The sequence below is a fragment of the Oncorhynchus clarkii genome, chromosome 15 (genome assembly GCF_045791955.1).
Source record: "Oncorhynchus clarkii lewisi isolate Uvic-CL-2024 chromosome 15, UVic_Ocla_1.0, whole genome shotgun sequence".
In the NCBI taxonomy this organism is placed as follows: Eukaryota; Metazoa; Chordata; class Actinopteri; order Salmoniformes; family Salmonidae; genus Oncorhynchus; species Oncorhynchus clarkii.
Genome location: NC_092161.1, coordinates 27,002,427 through 27,021,523, shown reverse-complemented (window position 1 = coordinate 27,021,523; position 19,097 = coordinate 27,002,427). Strand labels below are relative to the sequence as shown.

The 19,097-nt window shown below is 41.6% G+C and overlaps 1 protein-coding gene across 1 annotated transcript in view; it reads right to left on the bottom strand.

Annotated features, from left to right (window-relative positions):
• Nucleotides 1–19,097, bottom strand: part of LOC139366758 (F-box/LRR-repeat protein 7-like) — a 33,994-nt gene that overhangs the window by 3,795 nt on the left and 11,102 nt on the right. Inside the window, exon 3 of the mRNA XM_071104460.1 lies at nt 1,087–1,695. Within this exon, the coding sequence (XP_070960561.1) occupies nt 1,087–1,695 (609 nt within the window). The remainder of the gene's footprint in view (nt 1–1,086; nt 1,696–19,097) is intronic.

The window sequence follows — 19,097 nt, the reverse complement described above, 5'->3', positions numbered from 1 at the left end:
GTCCTAAAACAGGACAGGTCAAAGTAAAATGGACAATATGCAATGGAAAATCAAGCTCCTCAGAACTGCTGCCCAGGAGTTTCACACCGTGGGCTAAATTGTCATGATAATCAGTGGTATTTGTACATTTTTGACGAGCTGCGTCATAGGGAAAAACAAAATACTTCTGCATTTCTGCTGTGTAAACACATGGATTCTCATTGCAAATAGGATAAGGATGACTCCTGATAAAGTTTGGTAGCTGATGTAGAGCTTAATCAGCCAAATTGAACAGTCACAGGAATCAGGACTAATAAAGCAAATGCAACTGCCTGTTTTACGGATGGGCATTCCTAAAATTCCATTGAGGGCGACAATGACTTTAAATTTTTTTAAATTGCATTATCATAACATTGTGACCCCAGTAGAAGTGAGACTAGTGGTTAGAGCGTTGGGCCAGTAATCTAAAGGTTGCTGGATCGATTCCCCGAGCTGACAAGGTAGAAATCTGTTGTTCTACCCCTGAACAAGGCAGAACAAGCCACTCTTCCCCGTTAGGCTGTCACTGTAAATAAGAATTTGTTCTTAACTGACTTGCCTAGTTAAATAAAATAAGTAACACTAATGAGACATTTTAGATAAAACAGGATTTTCTGAAACGCAGGCCACATGTGCTCAAAACTAAGGTCATTCATTGAGAATTAATTTGCTCACAATGTTATTTCCCTTCATTTAAATTGAGTAACACCAAGTGACATTTTGGAGCAATTTGCTTACCCTTAGTACTTTAAACAATACATAAACAAAGTTTTTCAGTATAAAGGACCTGCATTATGTTTTATCATTTATAAACAGTTCAATAAAACAACAACATGCATGATGTGTAACTATTTGTCATGTTCAAGTGTTTTTCATGGTTGCAACGGCAAGGGACACAAATGCCAATGCAAATCAATAACGACCCCTATAATAACCGCAGGAAACTGGGCATTCCTCTGATATACGATGTGAACATGTGTGAAGCATTTGCATAAAAGCTGATTCTTCACTCATTCAGAGTCTCCAACCACTTCTGAACTGAACTTGTCCCCAACCTCCCATGGTTACCTGAGACATTGAGGTGCTCCAGGTTGGGGCAACAGGAAACCACCTCGAACACGGCCTCATTGGAGATGTTGTAGCAGCCGGTCACCTCTAGGCGGCGCAGCTCCGGGCAACACTGAGCCACTGCATGCAGCCCCCGGTCAGTGAGCCTCCGGCAGCCGCTGGCCACTACTGTCTCCAGGGTCAGACACACGTTGGGGGTGTCCTGACACAGCCGGTGGGTCAGCACCCTCAGGGCACGGTCGGCATGGAGCAGCTCGCCTGTCAGACGCACGGTGCTCCACAGGCGCGGGTCCCATGCCAGGTTATACCAGCGCCGGCACACCCGTGCACAGCAGCACAGCTGATTGGTGGGAAGGTGAGAGAAGATCTGCAGAAGAGCATGATCAGGGAGGAGGTCGATGGGGGAGTAGTGTTGACTTTTAGATTGGCGGGAGCGGGTCTGGGTGCCTGGCTGGGGGTGTACCATGGCGACGGTCTCTGCAGAGCCAGAGGGGGAGGTGGACTCATGGCCATTGATGGATAGGGCTGGGGAGGAGAGGGAAGGGGACTTTGTGGGCAGGATGAGGCCAGGGCTGGGGGTGCTCAATGTCCGTGTGCTGCGGTCTGAGTCTGAGAGAAAGAGAGAGAGAGAGATATAAATAGAGAGAAAACAATCAGAAGCATAGTTCATACTACCATAGAGATATGTCACGTCAGAGACATAATGCAGCCTGAGAAATATATATTTTTAAATATGGATAAAAATCCCACACACAAGTCAATAGCCATTTTTCCTCTCTTCCCCATATTCTCATTGTCAAGAAACATATGTCCATTGTTGTAGAACACTTTGTATTACCATATTTACACTTTGAAAATGGTGCAGTCCATTTGATATTGTTCAAAGTTCCAGCCATGAGAGAACGGCATCAAATGTGGTACCTATCAACTGGCTTTTATTAAAGCTTTCGGCACAGATGGTGCCATGCAGGGTTCTATCATCAATGACTAACACAAACTATAGGGTTACCATGGATCTCATTATCTTGTTTTGGGATGTTTGTGTGAAAATGAAGTGTCAAGTTTATCTTGCATGCACTTGTACAATGGTCACAGGGCCTCTTCATCAGATAAACTTGCTCTGTTCAAAGGCGGCGGTTAGGGAGTTTGGTGCTGTGGTCGGCGTTGTATGGTTGGCCATATGTAAACACTGAGGCCCCTCCAGACTGCAGATGTGCGCTGAGTGCCGCCGTACCGAGGGAAGGAGGGAGTCGTGAGAAGCTGCAAGCTGGATCCCATCACCGTGGCGTGAGAGAGGAGGATTCCCCCATCTCTTTTTTTGGCCCTGGAGCTGGATCTGATTCCTGAGAGCGACCCATCACACTGGGACACGGAGTGCTCTCCTCCGATGCGATCACCATCTCCTCATCACCCCTCAAAGCGGCCCGTCGCTTCTCAAAGGTTTTGTACAGAGTTGTTGTAATCATTGAAAGAAGTCACCTCGCCGTCCCGGTGTGGGAGAGTGGAATCGTTATCGGCTAAAAACAGAAAGAATCTAAATCTCACACTTCTTGCATCCTCTCTCCTCACCTCCTTCTCAAAAATCCAATGGAGGAGAAGGTCAGAGGGGAGGGACCTCTGGCTTTCTCATCCAGTGGGTTTTGAGAGGGAGACAAGGAGAGAGGAAAGATGAAGCGAGGAGTATGCAATTGAGATATTCCCTTAATATGAATCCTCTGACTGGGACACAGACACAATTGCGTGATACAAGTGAGCAGGGGGAAATACGACAGTGTATAAATCTCATCTCCTACACAAATAATTTTAAAAAACTGGAGAGTGTGGGAAACATTTTCACCATTTGATACCCCACGATTATAAATGGTTTCCCGAAAGTCCAACAAATGATGCGTTTTGGATGATCCACCTATATGGGGCATATAGGGGTTATGGCTAGACTTTGGTTCTTTATGAGGGGGAACAACCCTGATAAAAAGCTGCGGCTCGTTACACGATGTAATGGGATGTCTAAAATCAAGTTTACAGCCTACTGCATTCAAGAAAAGTCTCTACAGTGTAATATATCATGCAGGTATACAAATAGATTATAGGCATTGGGTATGTCCAAAATTGGAGGGGATTTAGAGAGAAAATGGGAACAGACAGGTAGACAGATAATGTCTGTCAGTTATGTAGATTTATTTATGTAGATTTATAGATTTTCAGAGACAGAGCACACTGTTTCTACATAATGTATGTCTGTTGCTGCGTGACAAACGAACATTGACCCCGCTAATGCCTGTTAGTTAGATTTGTGTGCGAGCAGAGCACAGACAGGCGGACAGACAGACAGCGACCCTCCTAAAGTTTGTCCCGTAGATTTGTATTCCAGACCTGACCTGAGATCAGACTCCTCCTGACCAGGTTGTGATGACATACCCAGACTCAGGCCCTCTGGGGAACATGATACAAGACTACAACACAAAGTGAAAAAATATGTTGACTCAACACTCACAGAGGCTTCAGAAAACAACTAAAAAAACATAATCTCTGCCATATAGAATGGCTTAGAGAAAATGTAAAAATGTGTATAGAAAATAACACGGCTTGGAGGACTAGGGAGAACACTAGTTGTGGAAATGCTTACAAAAATCCTTAGTCTTATTCCATTATTTCTTTTAGATTAGTACGAATACATCATGCATGCGGTCCCATTCAGTGTTGGAGCTTTCGGGTTACGGGTTGGGGGTTCTCAAGAACTAGCGCTGGCCTTGGTCTGCATTTAAATGCTTTGCCCATTCTCATACTGGGTGGTCCATTCATAGTGGGTTCCACTTGATACACTACATGACCAAAAGTATGTGGGCATTCATATCATGGGCATTAATATGGAGTTGGTCCCCCATTTGCTGCTATAACAACCTCCCCTCTTCTGGGAAGGCTTTCCACGAGATATTGGAACATTGCAGCAGGGACTTGCTTCCATTCAACAACAAGAACATTAGTGAGGTCGGGCACTGATGTTGGGCAATTAGGTCTGGCTCGCAGTCGGCGTTCCAATTCATCCCAAAGGTGTTCGATGGGGTTGAGGTCAGGGCTCTGTGCAGGCCAGTCAAGTTATTCCACACCGATCTCGACAAACCATTTTTGTATAGACCTCGCTTTGTGCACAGGGGCATTGTCATGCTGAAACAGCAAATCAAATCAAATTAAACTTTATTGGTCACTCATTCCAACAGTGCAGTAATATCTAACAAGTAATCTAACAATTCCCAAACAACTACCGAATACACACAAATATAAAGGGGCGAATGAGAATATTTGCGTGATACAAGTGAGAGTTGAAGTCGAAAGTTTATATACACCTTAGCCAAATACATTGAAACTCAGTTTTTCACAATTCCTGACATTCAATCCTAGTAGAATTTCCCTGTCTTTGGTCAGTTAGGATCACCACTTTATTTTAAGAATGTGAAATGTCAATAATAATAGAAAGAATGATTTATTTATTTCATCACATTCACAGTGGGTCAGAAGTTTACATACACTCAATTAGTACTTGGTAGCATTGCCTTTAAATTGTTTAACTTGGGTCAAACGTTTTGGGTAGCCTTCCACAAGCTTCCCACAATAAGTTGGGTGAATTTTGGCCCATTCCTCCTGACAGGGCTGGATTAACTGAATCAAGTTTGTAGGCCTCCTTGCTCACACACGTTCTTTCAGTTCTGCCCACAAATTTTCTATGGGATTAAGTTCAGGGCTTTGTGATGGCCACTCCAATACCTTGACTTTGTTGTCCTCAAGCCATTTTGCCACAAATGTTGAAGTATGCTTGGGGTCCATTGTCCATTTGGAAGACCCATTTGCAACCAAGCTTTAACTTCTTGACTGATGTCTTGAGATGTTGCTTCAATATATCCACATAATTTTCCAGCCTCATGATGCCATCAATTTTGTGAAGTGCACCAGTCCCTCCTGCAGCAAAGCACCCCCACAACATGATGCTGCCACCACCATGCTTCACGGTTGGAATGGTGTTCTTTGGCTTGCAAGCATCCCCCTTTTTCCTCCAAACATAACAAAACAGTTCTATTTTTGTTTCATCGGACCAGAGGACATTTCTCCAAAAAGTACAATCTTTGTCCCCATGTGCAGTTGCAAACCGTAGTCTGGCTTTTTTATAGTGGTTTTGGAGCAGTGGCTTCTTCCTTGCTGAACGGCCTTTCAGGTTATGTCTATATAGGACTTGTTTTACTATGGAAATAGACACTTTTGTACCTGTTTCCTCCAGCATCTTCACAAGGTCCTTTGCAGTTGTTCTTGGATTGACTTGCACTTTTGGCACCCATAGTACGTTCATCTCTAGGAGACAGAAGGCGTCTCCTTCCTGAGTGGTATGATGGCTGCGTGGTCCCATGGTGTTTATATTTGCGTACTATTGTTTGTACAGATGAATGTGGTATCTTCAGGCGTTTGGAAATTGCTCCCAAGGATGAACCAGACTTATGGAGGTCTACAATTTTCTGAGGTCTTGGCTGATTTCTTTTGATTTTCCCATGATGTCAAGCAAAGAGGCACTGAGTTTGAAGGTAGGCCTCCAAATACATCCACAGGTACACCTCCAATTGACTAAAACGATGTCAATTAGCCTATAAGAGGCTTCTAAAGCCATGACATAATTTTCTGGAGTTTTCCAAGCTGTTTAAAGGCACAGTCAACTTAGTGTATGTAAACTTCTGACCCACTGGAATTGTGATACAGTGAATTATAAGTGAAATAATTTGTCTGTAAACAATTGTTGGAAAAATTACTTGTGTCATGCAGAAAGTCCTAACCGACTTGCCAAAACTATAGTTTGTGAACAAGACATTTGTGGAGTGGTTGAAAAACAAGTTTTAATGACTCCAACCTAAGTGTATGTAAACATTCGACTTCAACTGTACATATGCCATTCATTTTGATGAATGAACAAGCCTTAGTTTCATCATCCAAATCCTAACTGATACTATGGATTCTGCATGCAGGAGACATGGCCAGCTGCCACTGGACAAGGAGCAATATCCAAATTCCGTAATTACATGTCACTCACTGATCATAAGAGCATTCCAAACCCAGAGAATCACAGTGCTCCTAATTAGGCTACATTTCCCCCATAGCTCCTATCCACACTTTCATGCAGCTGGTGGGAAAAGTTAAATGAAGACAGCTTTTCTTTTCTTTTGATTCACTCTATTTTGAGTTTGAGCACCTGGGTTTCTTTTGGAGGATACACAGCTACGTCTCTTTGCTCTCTGTAAGAGACAAAAGGTATCAACTAAGGCTCATGTCAACTAGTTGATTGAGCCAACTGCAAGTACAGTGGGAAAACAATCTTTGCTATCTGTTCTTTTCAAAACTGAACGGTTTTGAAACCCTCTCTACTTTTACTGTTTGCTGAGGAAATAAAAACCTTAGCCGTCTTGATCATTTTGTAACTTCGATTGAAAACAAGAGTTTTACGAGAAACTGTTGAGTCCAACCACAGCATCAGTCAAGCCTCGGTAGCCAGAGCATGACTCATAAAAGTTGAACTTTCATCGGCGGTTCTATGCATCGGAAGGAATAGATCCTGGAAGTGTCTTCAAAGCCCTTCACTTCCATCGCAATGGTGAGACAAACACGTACTGCCATTAAAAAACATGCAGACACTGCTTTTGCCAGTCCAAGTTCAGTATCATTCTAATGGAAACCAGCATGCTAGGGCTAATAAAACAAGTTAGATTTTAGACATACACAAATATGCAGACAAACAACAGACAGACCTAACACAAAGATCCAGCCAAAACAAATGACCTGAAATATAAAACACCCAAGTTCATCGGGTAAAAAAAATGTAAAAGAAATAAACAAACTGGAAAAGTATTGATGACTCTTTTGTGTGATGTGTGAAAGTGCTATTGGTCGAAATAACTATCCTTTCTCCCCTTTTGAATGAACTCCTTCCTACCATATGTTTCATCAATCATGGTAGTTCAACACGACAGTGTAATCACATTTGATGTCTCTGTATTACTTGCAAACCTGTCATTAAAAGGACATATCTCACCCAGCTGATTACGCTAGACATGAATTTACAAGGGTTACAGATGGTGCAAGACTCCTTTAGTTTGAGACATCAGAGAGAAAGTAGTCAAACATCTGGTATCTAACATGCACAAACTATTTCAGACGAGGGGGAAAAATGAAAGAGAAACTCATGTATTTTAAGTGTGCAACCACAGCAAGGCATTTTGGGCTAAAATAATTCCCCACTGATACCCAAACCAATGATGATCCATATAAAATAATCCATACACTGTAGTCCTCAGCCATAATAATAAAGATGATCACATAGTCGTTTTGTGCATTATAAACTCAACAGATGTTGAAAAAAAGTATAGTGAAGAATGAGAGGGAGAGGAGAGAAGACAACTACGAGGACAACAACAAGGAGAAGCAGGTGGGAATTTATTGGAATGACTCATGCACTGGAAGCAGCTCTGCGGGGTAGTCACTAGCTGGGACAGCCACAAAGAAATACAATCTGATTTTAAAGCTAACCCTAACCTTAACCCCACTTATGTTCTTATGCCTAACTCTAATCTTAAATTAAGACCGAAAAGCACATTTTTGTTTTCTTGCATTTATATGATATATAGCCAATTTTGACTTTGCAGCTGGCCCATCTAGTGGAAATCCCTCAGCTCTGTCTCTCGGTCAAGATTCATCCTAATAAACGTCAGAGCAGAGATACAGGAAGAAAAAAGAGAGAGGGAGAATGATAAATTGGCAAAAGATGTCACAGATTTAACCGAAGCCTGAGAGAAGTGTTCAGGCTGGGTCAATCCAGACCTCAACGCAGTCCAGTAGTACACCAAAGAGCTCCTTTCAAGAACACTGCAAAGGGCTTTCATGACTCTAGCTCTTGCCAGTGGGCTAATGCTACAGTGTCTGGCAAGACAGTCCAATTCATTACCTCAGTGCCATTACTCCTGTGACAAGTTCTTTCCCATCGGTCTTTTCCACTGTGGTTGTTTTGCCAAGAAAAGGGGGTGGGGTATGTGAGAAAGTCAGTGACACTCATTTCTAAATCCCAACTGACAGTGACTAGGACATCGTCAAGTCCCTTTTCCAAATCAACCTAGGAAAAACCGAATCACAAAGAAACCAGCACATACAGTGCCTTCAGAAAGAATTCACACGCTGTCCTTTTCCACATTTTGTTGTGTTACAGCCTGAGTAAAACACTTATTGAATTGAGACTTTGTTTCACTGGCCTACATACAATACACCATAATGACAAAGTGGAATGACGTTTTTAGACATTTGTATGAAAAACGGAAATACAACTATCTGTAAAGTCCCTCGATCGTGCAGTGAATTCAAACACAAAGACCAGGGAATTTTACCCTATTGATACATGGGTAAAAACTAAAAAGCAGAAATGGAATATCCCTTTGAGCATGGTAAGGTTATTAATTACACTTAGGATGGCGTATCAATACACCTACTGTAGTCACTACAAATATACAGGTATCCTTTCTAACTCAGTTGCCGGAGAGTAAGGAAACCGCTCAGGGATTTCACCATGAGGCCAATGGTGACTTTAAAACAGTTACAGAGTTTAATGGCTTTGATAAGCGAAAACTGAGGATGGATCAACAACATTGTAGTGACTTCATAATACTAAACTAAATGACAGAGTGAAAAGAAGGAAACCTGTACAGAATAAAACATATTACAAAACATGCAATTTGGCACTAAATTAAAACTGCAAAAAATGTGGCAAAGAAATTTACTTTATATCCTGAATATAATGTGTTATGTTTGGGGCGAATCCAACACAATACATCAATGAGTACCACCTTTCATATTTTCCAGCATGGCTGCATCATGTTATGGGTATGGTTGTCATCTGCAAGTACATGGGAGTTTTTTTTAGGATAAAAATAAAAAGAATAGAGCTAAGCACAGGCAAAATCCTAAACCTGGTTGTCTGCTTTCCAACAGACACTGGAAGATAAATTCACCTTTCAGTAGGCCGTCATTGAAAATAAGAATTTGTTCTTAACTGACTTGCCTAGTTAAATAAAGGTAAAATAACATTTAAAAAAAGGACAATAACCTATAACACAAGGCCAAAAATACACGGGAGTTGCTTAGCAAGTAATGCTGAGCAATGGCATGTATCCATGGATGCCAAGGGAAGCCAGGCTTCCCCAAATATTTGACCAATAAAAAAATGAATATATCTTTCATCTGTCTTTGTGTTTTCAAAATTTCCCATCAATTTGCAAGTGGCTGAATCTCACCAGAGAAATCATCAGAATGAGGGAAACAGTGTCCCCTCTGTCTCAGTATGTGTAGCCCATGTATCTGATGCTGTCTGGACCAAAAGATAATTTATTAGCCCATCCACCACTCCCCCCTCTTCCGAGGACACATATTTATTTAGTTTTTTACAGTTTTTCTGCTACATATATATTTTACACATACATTTTACATAAACATTTAGCATACACATTTTACATACATGGTACTTTTATATAAAGCAGTCACATAACAATAATACATTACCAAACATAAGCTCTTTAATCCCAACCCCCAGCCACTCTCAGCCCATCCCACCTATCACCATAGACCAACCTCGTTTGGTTTCCATGTGCCATATATTTTTCAATTGTGCTGTGATGTTTTGCATACATTTTGAACCTTTCTGATCGTATAGTATCCACAGGTTGTGAGCTAAAGATGAAAACCTTTCCTACTAGTATTAATATATTTTTTATTGTATAACCTGTTGCCGCTGTAGCATTTGACTGATTGATGCCAGCAAGCATTTGGCCTCCCTTCATAATTTTTTTTAAACATCATTAGCCAATCAGTGTTGAGCTGAGCTCAACTGTGAGTTGTCCTGGTGCAGCAAAACAAACCCCTCAAGGGAGGCCAGTTTGGATTTGGCTTCAGACCAATCAAATCAAGCAAAATTTAACTTTCAGGATATATGTGTCTGTTTCTGGTCTGTGTTGATGTCCTTCAGTAGCTAGCTTGCTAAATCGGCCATTTCCAATGGATGGAGATGGGGATTTGGACTCTGTACAGGCCAATGATTACGGTCTAACCATAAATGAATATGTTGTGCCACTGGCCTGAGGCCAATATGTAGCCAAGTAGGCTCACGTTAATTAGCTAGCTAACAGTTGGTTCTGTTGTTCATTGTTGCCCATGCGAGGAAGTTTGGCTAGCAAGCATTTTAGCTAGGTAGCTTATGACAACAACTAAAAGTGTACTGTATGACAGAGCCATAGAACGTTTTGCCAACATGAAAGAGAGGAGGATGGCATTGGCATTCAACTAGTCTACACGTAGGGTGAGTAAAAAACGCATGCACGTACACACACACACACACACACACACACACACACACACACACACACACACACACACACACACACACACATCAGTACCATGGTAAGCCACATGTTATTTACAAACATTGATTTGGCTAAATTATTTGGGGAATCTTTAAGTTTGTTTTCAGTGTGTTAAAATGCTGTCATTATTTTAGTAGTTCTTCAAAGTAAATAAGACAAACTTTTATGATTGCTGAATACCAACTATCAATCACTTAGATCATGTATTTTCAGGTAGAGATACAACTGCTTTCGATCCCTCTTTCTCTCTTCTCTGTCTCCATTCTACACCATTCTTATTATATCTCAGTGCTCCACACATACTGGACAAGCAGGCCGGCGCAATGGATTATGGGAATTAAAGTTAATTACTGTACTACGTTTGCTGTGCTAAACTATGTAGAATATTGGCCTGTTGGAAACTACAACTCCCTACTACATTGCACAGTTCAGGCTGGATCTGATTTAGTTGTTTAAAAAACAAAAAAATAACCTGACTTTCGCTTAACCGCTCAGCACTATTACCAAGACGACATTGAATGTTCTTGAGTGGACTAGTTGCAGTTTTGAATTAAATCGTCTTGAAAATCTATGGAATCAAGAACCAACTTGACAGAGCTTGAAGAATTCAAAAATTAATAATGTGCAAATATTGTACAATCCAAGTGTGCAAAGCACTTAGAGACTCACAGCTGTAATCACTGTCAAAGATGATTCTAACATGTATTGACTCAGGGGTGTGAATACTAACGTAAATTTGATATTTCTGTATTTCATTTTCAATAAATTTGCAAACATTTCTAAAAACATGTTTTCACTTTGTCATTACTGGGTATTGCGTATAAATGGGTGAATTCAAGCTGTAGCAAAACAAAATGTGTAATAAGACAAGGGTATATGAATACTTTCTGAAGGCACTGTAATAAGAAATGCTCCATGGTTTCAGATGTCGAAACCAGTGGCCAGGCTTTTGTGTACTGTCTGTAGGGGCTCTAACGTAATTGATAAGGACAGTAAAACGATCCAAAATAGAGAGACAGAACCTGCTGTCAGCATCTAGGCCAGTATTGGGTTACAATGGCTCTATAAAACCATATGGCCTTTATATCTCATTTTTGGAAGACTGAGTCCTAATAAGGGCAGAGAAAGTTTCATGGGATTTGTGGGAGAATACTAAGTCTCTCCCACCTTGAGTTGAATAAGTGGATGCTGAGATTTCAGTGCAGTGCAGAAGCTTGCCTGTCACCAAGGCCTTCACTACAGGAAGCAGCTACGTCACCAGACAAGCCCGAGTACAATGGAGCCTGGCGCTTCGCTTACAATGTGCATACTAGGGCAGGAAACTGTGGGAGTTTTAGAACGACCAGCATTACTTTTCTCTCCCAAACAGCCTGCTCCTCACTGAGCATGAGCAGCACCACGTGTCCTCTGGCCCCTCTGACACATACCCCCAAAACAACACTAATATCCTCAGGGCCTCGAAAAAAAGGCCTCAGTGTCTGCTCCAAGGACACACAATCCCTCCCCCTCGCCTCTCCTCACTTCGTAAATCTTCGCTGAGGAGGACTGCAGACCCTCAGATATACGACAGCCAAACCCAGGCCTGATCTGCTCCAACTTTCTCAGCTCAGAGAGAGGCCATTGTGTGTCTATGTATCACAGCACTAATTTCCCTGAACGGAGATGACATTCTGAGGCTCTAAAAGTAATTTGGCGTCAGGGTAGAACTGATCCAGCCTCTTGCAAAGCGCTGACTGTAGAAACATTAGAAGCTGATGCAACATTTACAGGTTGCTAAAGCAGGGTATCAATAGGGAAAAGCAGGAAGTGCTTAATGTCTTCTAACCAACTGCTGCTCCTGGACATAGAGCGTGCTTGAGGTAGTGTACTATACATGTAGATTTAGCAATGTTTAGTTTAGTGACAGTGTGGACAGCAGGTGTGGGATGATGGCCACGATACATAGCTAGAGCTGGGGGCTGGTCCAACTCAAAAAAATGACAGCCCTCCCAATGTAAATCATATTTTCACATGACCCTTCCCTTGTACTGTAAAATAAACGGAACACCCTCCCCCCTCATATAATTAACTCAAAATAATGTTAACGACCATGTGTTTATAAACGTGGAAATCGTCTTTGTCACTTCGGCATGCTTTTGTGGCACAGTTAATGCCACGCAGGGCTCCTGGCCAGATGATTGACAGTGCACTGACCACTCTCCCTGCCTGTACATTGCAATCAAAGCCGGCTGCAGGCAATGATCAGCTAGGGAGAAATTATATATATATAATTATATGCAACGAATATGCACCACACAACCAATAAACAAAGCATACAGATTTCAGGCACTTCAATATCATGGTTTGCGTTTTCAACACCAATAAATAGACTATGTCAATATCAACAAAAAACAGAAAATACATCTCTCCCTACCTTGTAGGCTTACCCAGTATCAAACGCTTGTCTTGACATTAAACTTTTTGGTGTATTGTAACAGATGTCTTTTTCCATTCACCAGTTTGGATTGATTGATTTTATTTGTCAGTAAAAAAAAAATACATATATACACAAACATTTTTTTTAAGTGACGGGGATTGCACAATAAACGTATTCCATTGTGGTCCCGAGATTTTATGTAAATACATATACAATTACATAGATACAGACACATTACAGAGATAGAGAAGAAAAATTGCTCAACCTCCAGATGAGTATGAGAGGGGAGTTTAAGTACACTTCTTACAAGCTTGTTTTGCTGGTAGCAATATTCTTTATTGTTTGGGGCTGCTGGTGACCCATGATGTGCAGGCATAATCAAAGTGACACTGGACTAGTGCACTTGCCAGAGTCTTTAGGGTGTCCATAGCTATGTTTCCATTCAATTGCTGACAGTAGTTCATGTGGATATTCAAAAATCTTCAATATGCCATTTTCCTTTACAAAATGTTTTGCACCAGACAACATGACAGGAAAGATTTGAATTTAACAGATATATGTTTTTTTTTAAAATTACAGACACACATATGCATTCAGATCTAAGTATTCAGACACCAAGTTGACTGTGCCTTTAAACAACTGATTTCATGGCTTTAGAAGCCTCTGATAGGCTAATTGACATAATTTGAGTCAATTGGAGGTGTAGCTGTGGATGTATTTCAAGGCCTACCTTCAATCTCAAGTGCCTCTTTGCTTGACATCATGGGAAAATCAAAAGAAATCAGCCAAGACCTCAGAAAAAAGAATTGTAGACCTCCACAAGTCTGGTTCATCCTGAAGGTACCACGTTCATCTGTACAAACAAGTATAAACACCATGGGACCACGCAGCCGTCATACCACTAGAGATTAATGTATTTTGGTGCGAAGAGTGCAAATCAATCCCAGAACAACAGCAAAGGACCTTGTGAAGATGCTGGAGGAAACGGGTACAAAAGTATCTATATCCACAGTAAAACGAGTCCATTATCGACATAACCTGAAAGGCTGCTCAGCAAGGAAGAAGCCACTGCTCCAAACCGTCATAAAAAGCCAGACTACGGTTTGCAACCGCACATGGGGACAAAGATCATACGTTTTGAACAAATGTCCTCTGGTCTGATGAAACAGAAATATAACTGCTTGGCCATATAATGACCATCGAAAAAGGGGGAGGCTTGCAAGCCGAAGAACACCCTCCCAAGTTCCCAACCATGAAGCACAGGGGTGGCAGCATCATGTTGTTGGGTGCTTTGCTGCAGGAAGGACTGGTGCACTTCACAAAATTGATGGCCTCATGAGGTAGGAAAATTATGTGGATATATTGAAGCATCTCAAGACATCAGTCAGGAAGTTAAAGCTTGGTCGCAAATGGGTCTTCCAAATAGACAATGACCCCAAGCATACTTCCAAAGTTGTGGCAAAATGGCCTGAGGACAACAAAGTCAAGGTATTGGAGTGGCCATCACAAAGCCCTGATCTCAATCCCATAGAAAATTTGTGGGCAGAACTGAAAAAGCGTATGCGAGCAAGGAGGCCTACAAACCTGACTCAGTTACTCCAGCTCTGTCAGGAGGAATGGGCCAACATTCACCCAATTTATTGTGGGAAGCTTTTGGAAGGCTACCCGAAACGTTTGGCCCAAGTTAAACAATTTAAAAGGCAATGCTACCAAATACTAATTGAGTGTACGTAAACTTCTGACCCACTTGGAATATGAAAGAAATAAAAGCTGAAATAAATCGTTCTCTCTACTATTATTCTGACATTTCACATTCTTAAAATAAAGTGGTGATCCAAACTGACCTAAGACACGTAATTTTTACTAGGATTAATTGTCAGGAATTGTGAAAAACTGAGTTTAAATGTATTTGGCTATGGTGTATGTAAACTTCTGACTTCAACTGTATATATTCGTCTGCATAATGGAAGAGAAGCTTAGGCCAAACCCCATAGATATATACATTTATTTATGTCAGATGGCTACTGCGTCTGCTGTTCAGATAGATATAGACGTACAGGAGGATGGTAATTCATACATTTTCATACAAATATACAAATATGTTGTATAAAGATAAGCATGATACTGATAGATTACAGGAGTAACTGAAACAGTCTTCCTCAACTCAAGTTAAACTGTCATAGTAAATTGGAGCGCTGGGGCACACTGCCTTCATATCATAGGCCTCCAGTAGCTAAATCTTAATAATAGCCACACCAAACCTTCACAAACATTTCTAAACTGTATTAAGGTAATATAAAAAGTAAGTCAAGCTATTGTTTATAGGGAAAATATGATTAGAATAGAGAATGTAAACCAGGGAAAAAAGACACAACTTTCCCCGGTGCTGGATAAAAAAAAACAGAACCCTCCCCAAAGCAAAAAATGTAAGTTTGGCAACCCTCCCCTATTTTGGGCCATCCCTCCCCCCAGTAAATGTTGATCTGTTCCTTAGCCATTTGCAACAGATGCACAGTAGATCGCAGCCAGTGAGGAAAGAATTCCCCAAACCATTGTGTTATGATTGGAGGAAATGTAGAGAACATCCCAGATGCTTTGCTACATGTCTTCTGCTCTGGCTTTAAAACCCCTGGATATAGGGCTGTAATTTTCATCCATATGGCATGGTTGCTTCCACCACAGCTGTCACTTTCTCTACTGAGTAGTGACACAACCCTCAGAGCGAAAGGAAGAGATAAACCAGAGCAAGGTAAAGCCCTATATCCACATCTGATGTCATATTGGCACACAGACTCACACAGATCCAGGTGTTGTATAGCCAAAACCTGACTAGTGGGACCACATGGCGTCTTTCCCAACTCCTGTCGAACATGCTCCAGTTATAATACTGAAAAGTGGGATTCAGAGTGAAAGAAACCAACACTGCAACTGCATTCAAACAAGTGGGTCTATGTCCTGCCTTCCAGAGATAGATCATGAAAAGACTAAGCAGTAAATCAGAGAAGAATTATAAGATGAAAGACTGAGGCAAACTGTGCTCCCTTCCCCTCCTCCTTGGGGAAATGACTTTTACTTGTTGTTTTTCTTTTTCTCTTGCAATCTCAACAGTTATTTTCTGTGCCTGACGCTCACATTTCCTCACTCTGGAAGTGAGGGAGAGAATGGGGGAGGGGCTGAGATAGTAGACAGAAAGGAGGTGCAATTACAACAAATATATCTCAGACTCGCATACAAACCACCTCAAGACAGCTATTTTTTTTCAATGTTTTCTTTGTGAAACATGAGCTTGATTATCGGTAAATAGCATGTTGGAGGGAGTAAAGTATCTAAATCAAACTAAAATAGGGCAACTATAGTTTAATAATCCATCTACCCTCCATATTGCGATGATTTAACATTGGAACACTGTGTGGCCTACATTGACAGATCCTTGCTATTTCTTTACTGTATATTATGTATATTATCCCTTGTAGAGGAGTTGTCATAGCGTAGACCTACATGTAACTTCTTTCAAGCAGACCTCAAACACAGCTCTGCTTGGTCTGCCACTAGAAGTCAAACATGGGGTCAGGGTCTACAACGCTGGCAGTCTAGCACCTGCAAGACATTTCCATATAGAAACAGCTTCCTCCTCTAAACAAACCGCCATGCCTGTTTGAGCACCTTTCAACACAGCTGTCAGGCTGGAGGACAAATGATGGGTAGACCGCCTCTCTCGGCGTAGCAAAAACGTTCTGCTAATGCTCGGAAAACACAGCGCTTCCGCAAAAGTGTGACGTTTGCCAGGGGCCTGTGTTATTGTTTGGTTAGGGAACAACCCGCTCAATCACTAATAAATTAACTGTGTTATTTATGATCAGTGCACTGAAAACACAGAAGGTTTTGATGATAGCTGTTAAAAAAAATAAAAAATACTGTCTTGAGGAATCTTACTAGTACCCACTGGTAAGGTTTTGTAGCTTATAGTAACACTATGGAATATCCTGTGTCGTGCTGTTCATCATAACAGACCAACATCTCCTCAGACCATTTCATATCTGACAATGAAAAATCTACATGAATATACATCATATATGCACTATACTGTATATACAAAAGTATGTGGGCACCCCTTCAAATTAGTGGATTCAGCTATTTTAGCCACACCCGTTGCTGACAGGTGTATAAAATCGAGCACACAGCCATGTAATCTCCATAGACAAACATTGGCAGTAGAACAGCCTTACTGAAGAGTTCAGGGACTTTCACTGTGGCACCGTTACAGGATGCCATCTTTCCAACAATTCAGTTCATCAAATTTCTGCCCCACTAGAGCTGCCCTAGTCAACTGTAAGTGCTGTTATTGTGACGTGGATACATCTAGGAGCAACAACGGCTCAGCAACGAAGTGATAGGCCACACAAGCTCACAGAATGGGACTGCCGAGAATAAACATCTGCACAGTCCTGTGTAGTTCAGTTGGTAGAGAATGGTGCTGTGGGTTTGAGTCCCATGGGGGACCAGTATGCAAAAAAGAATGAAAATGTAAGCACTCACCACTATAAGTCACTCTGGATAAGAGTGTCTGCTAAATGACTAAAATGTAAATGTAGGCACCAGAACTGTTTGTCGAGAGCTTCATGAAATGGGTTTCCATGGCTGAGCGGCCGCATGATGCCAAGTGTTGACTGCAGTGGTGTAAAGTTCCCTGCCATTGGACTCTAGAGCAGTGAAAACGTGTTCTCTGGAGTGATGCAACTGTGCACAAAGCGAGGTCCATACAGAAATGGTTTGTCGAGATTGATGTGGAAGAACTTGATGGGCCTGCACAGAGCCCTGACCTCAACCCCATCAAACACCTTTGGCATGAATTGGAACACCGACTGCAAGCAAGGCCTAATCGCCCGACCTCACTAATGCTCTTGTGGTTCAAGTCCCCGCAGCAAAGTTCCAACAGCTAGTGGAAAGCCTTCTCATAAGAGTGCAAACTCCATATTAATGCCCATGATTTTGGAATGAGATGTTCAATGAGCAGGTGTCCACATACTTTTGACTGTGTAGTGTATTTACTTGAGCATACAAAATAAATGGATCATGGGTCTATGGGGCGAGTAGTTTACAAACAGCTGGAATTCAAGGCATTTATCGTCCTTTGGAGGATCAAAATGTTAACATTTTGGAGACAGCAGAGTTTTCTACTTTGCACTGTTTAGACTGCACTGCTGACCCTCACTGACTTCAGAGTAGCCAAGTGGAAACACACTTCAGACTGGCCAGAGGCTGATTATTGTACAGAGGACAATACATGTGGATTATTGGATTTGAATATATGGCTCCATATCCTGTGTGGGTTGATGAATGACAATGCCATTGCTAATTGAGAGGCTACTATGGATCTTGCGATAATCCAATAAGAAATCTATTAGGCTGGGGAAATTGGATTTGATATTGGGTATGAAATTAACTGGAAGAATAATTAGTTTGATTCCAATGGCCAACAGAGCCTGATTCCTTATCACACTTTTACATTAAAATGGCTAAATTCCACCTCATATTATTTTATCATGTTCACGAGTAGAAGACTAATGGCTACTTTTCCCTACACACTGTTTCACTTTTCTTTTGTTCCTGGTCAGACAGGAAGGAAGCGGGCATGTGTATTTTCCCCACCATTCACTGTTTCTAAGTTGCCTTCCTGGTGCCAGAACAAATTGCTGGTTGGTTTGGGGGGGGATGTCAACACAGAAGGTGCATGGCTTTGACATGGTCAACTTTCAAATGAATCACTCTCTTATCTGTGACTGAAGAAGCCTGATACTACTATGCCAAGTGGGATTTTTCATATTATAATTGCTCACTCTCAACCACTGTTGCTACATACTATAGGTTCTGGGTGATGAGATGACTAAATACTATAGGAGTTCTACACATCCTATTTCTATGGCTGAACCACATTCCACCCCAGAGTAGAACCGTGCCAAAGAAAACCCTCCAGGCAGGCCCAGACTGCAGGGCCATGGTTTAACCCATGCTGGGAGTCTTCAACCTCATCCATCCCAGGGGAGGAATGTACAGTCTGAAGCTAATAAGCAGGTCAGCTGTTTGAGCCCACAAGCTCTCCTAAATAGCCATAAAAAACACATATCACAGAATGATATTGGATGACTTCATCAAAAGGTATTTTC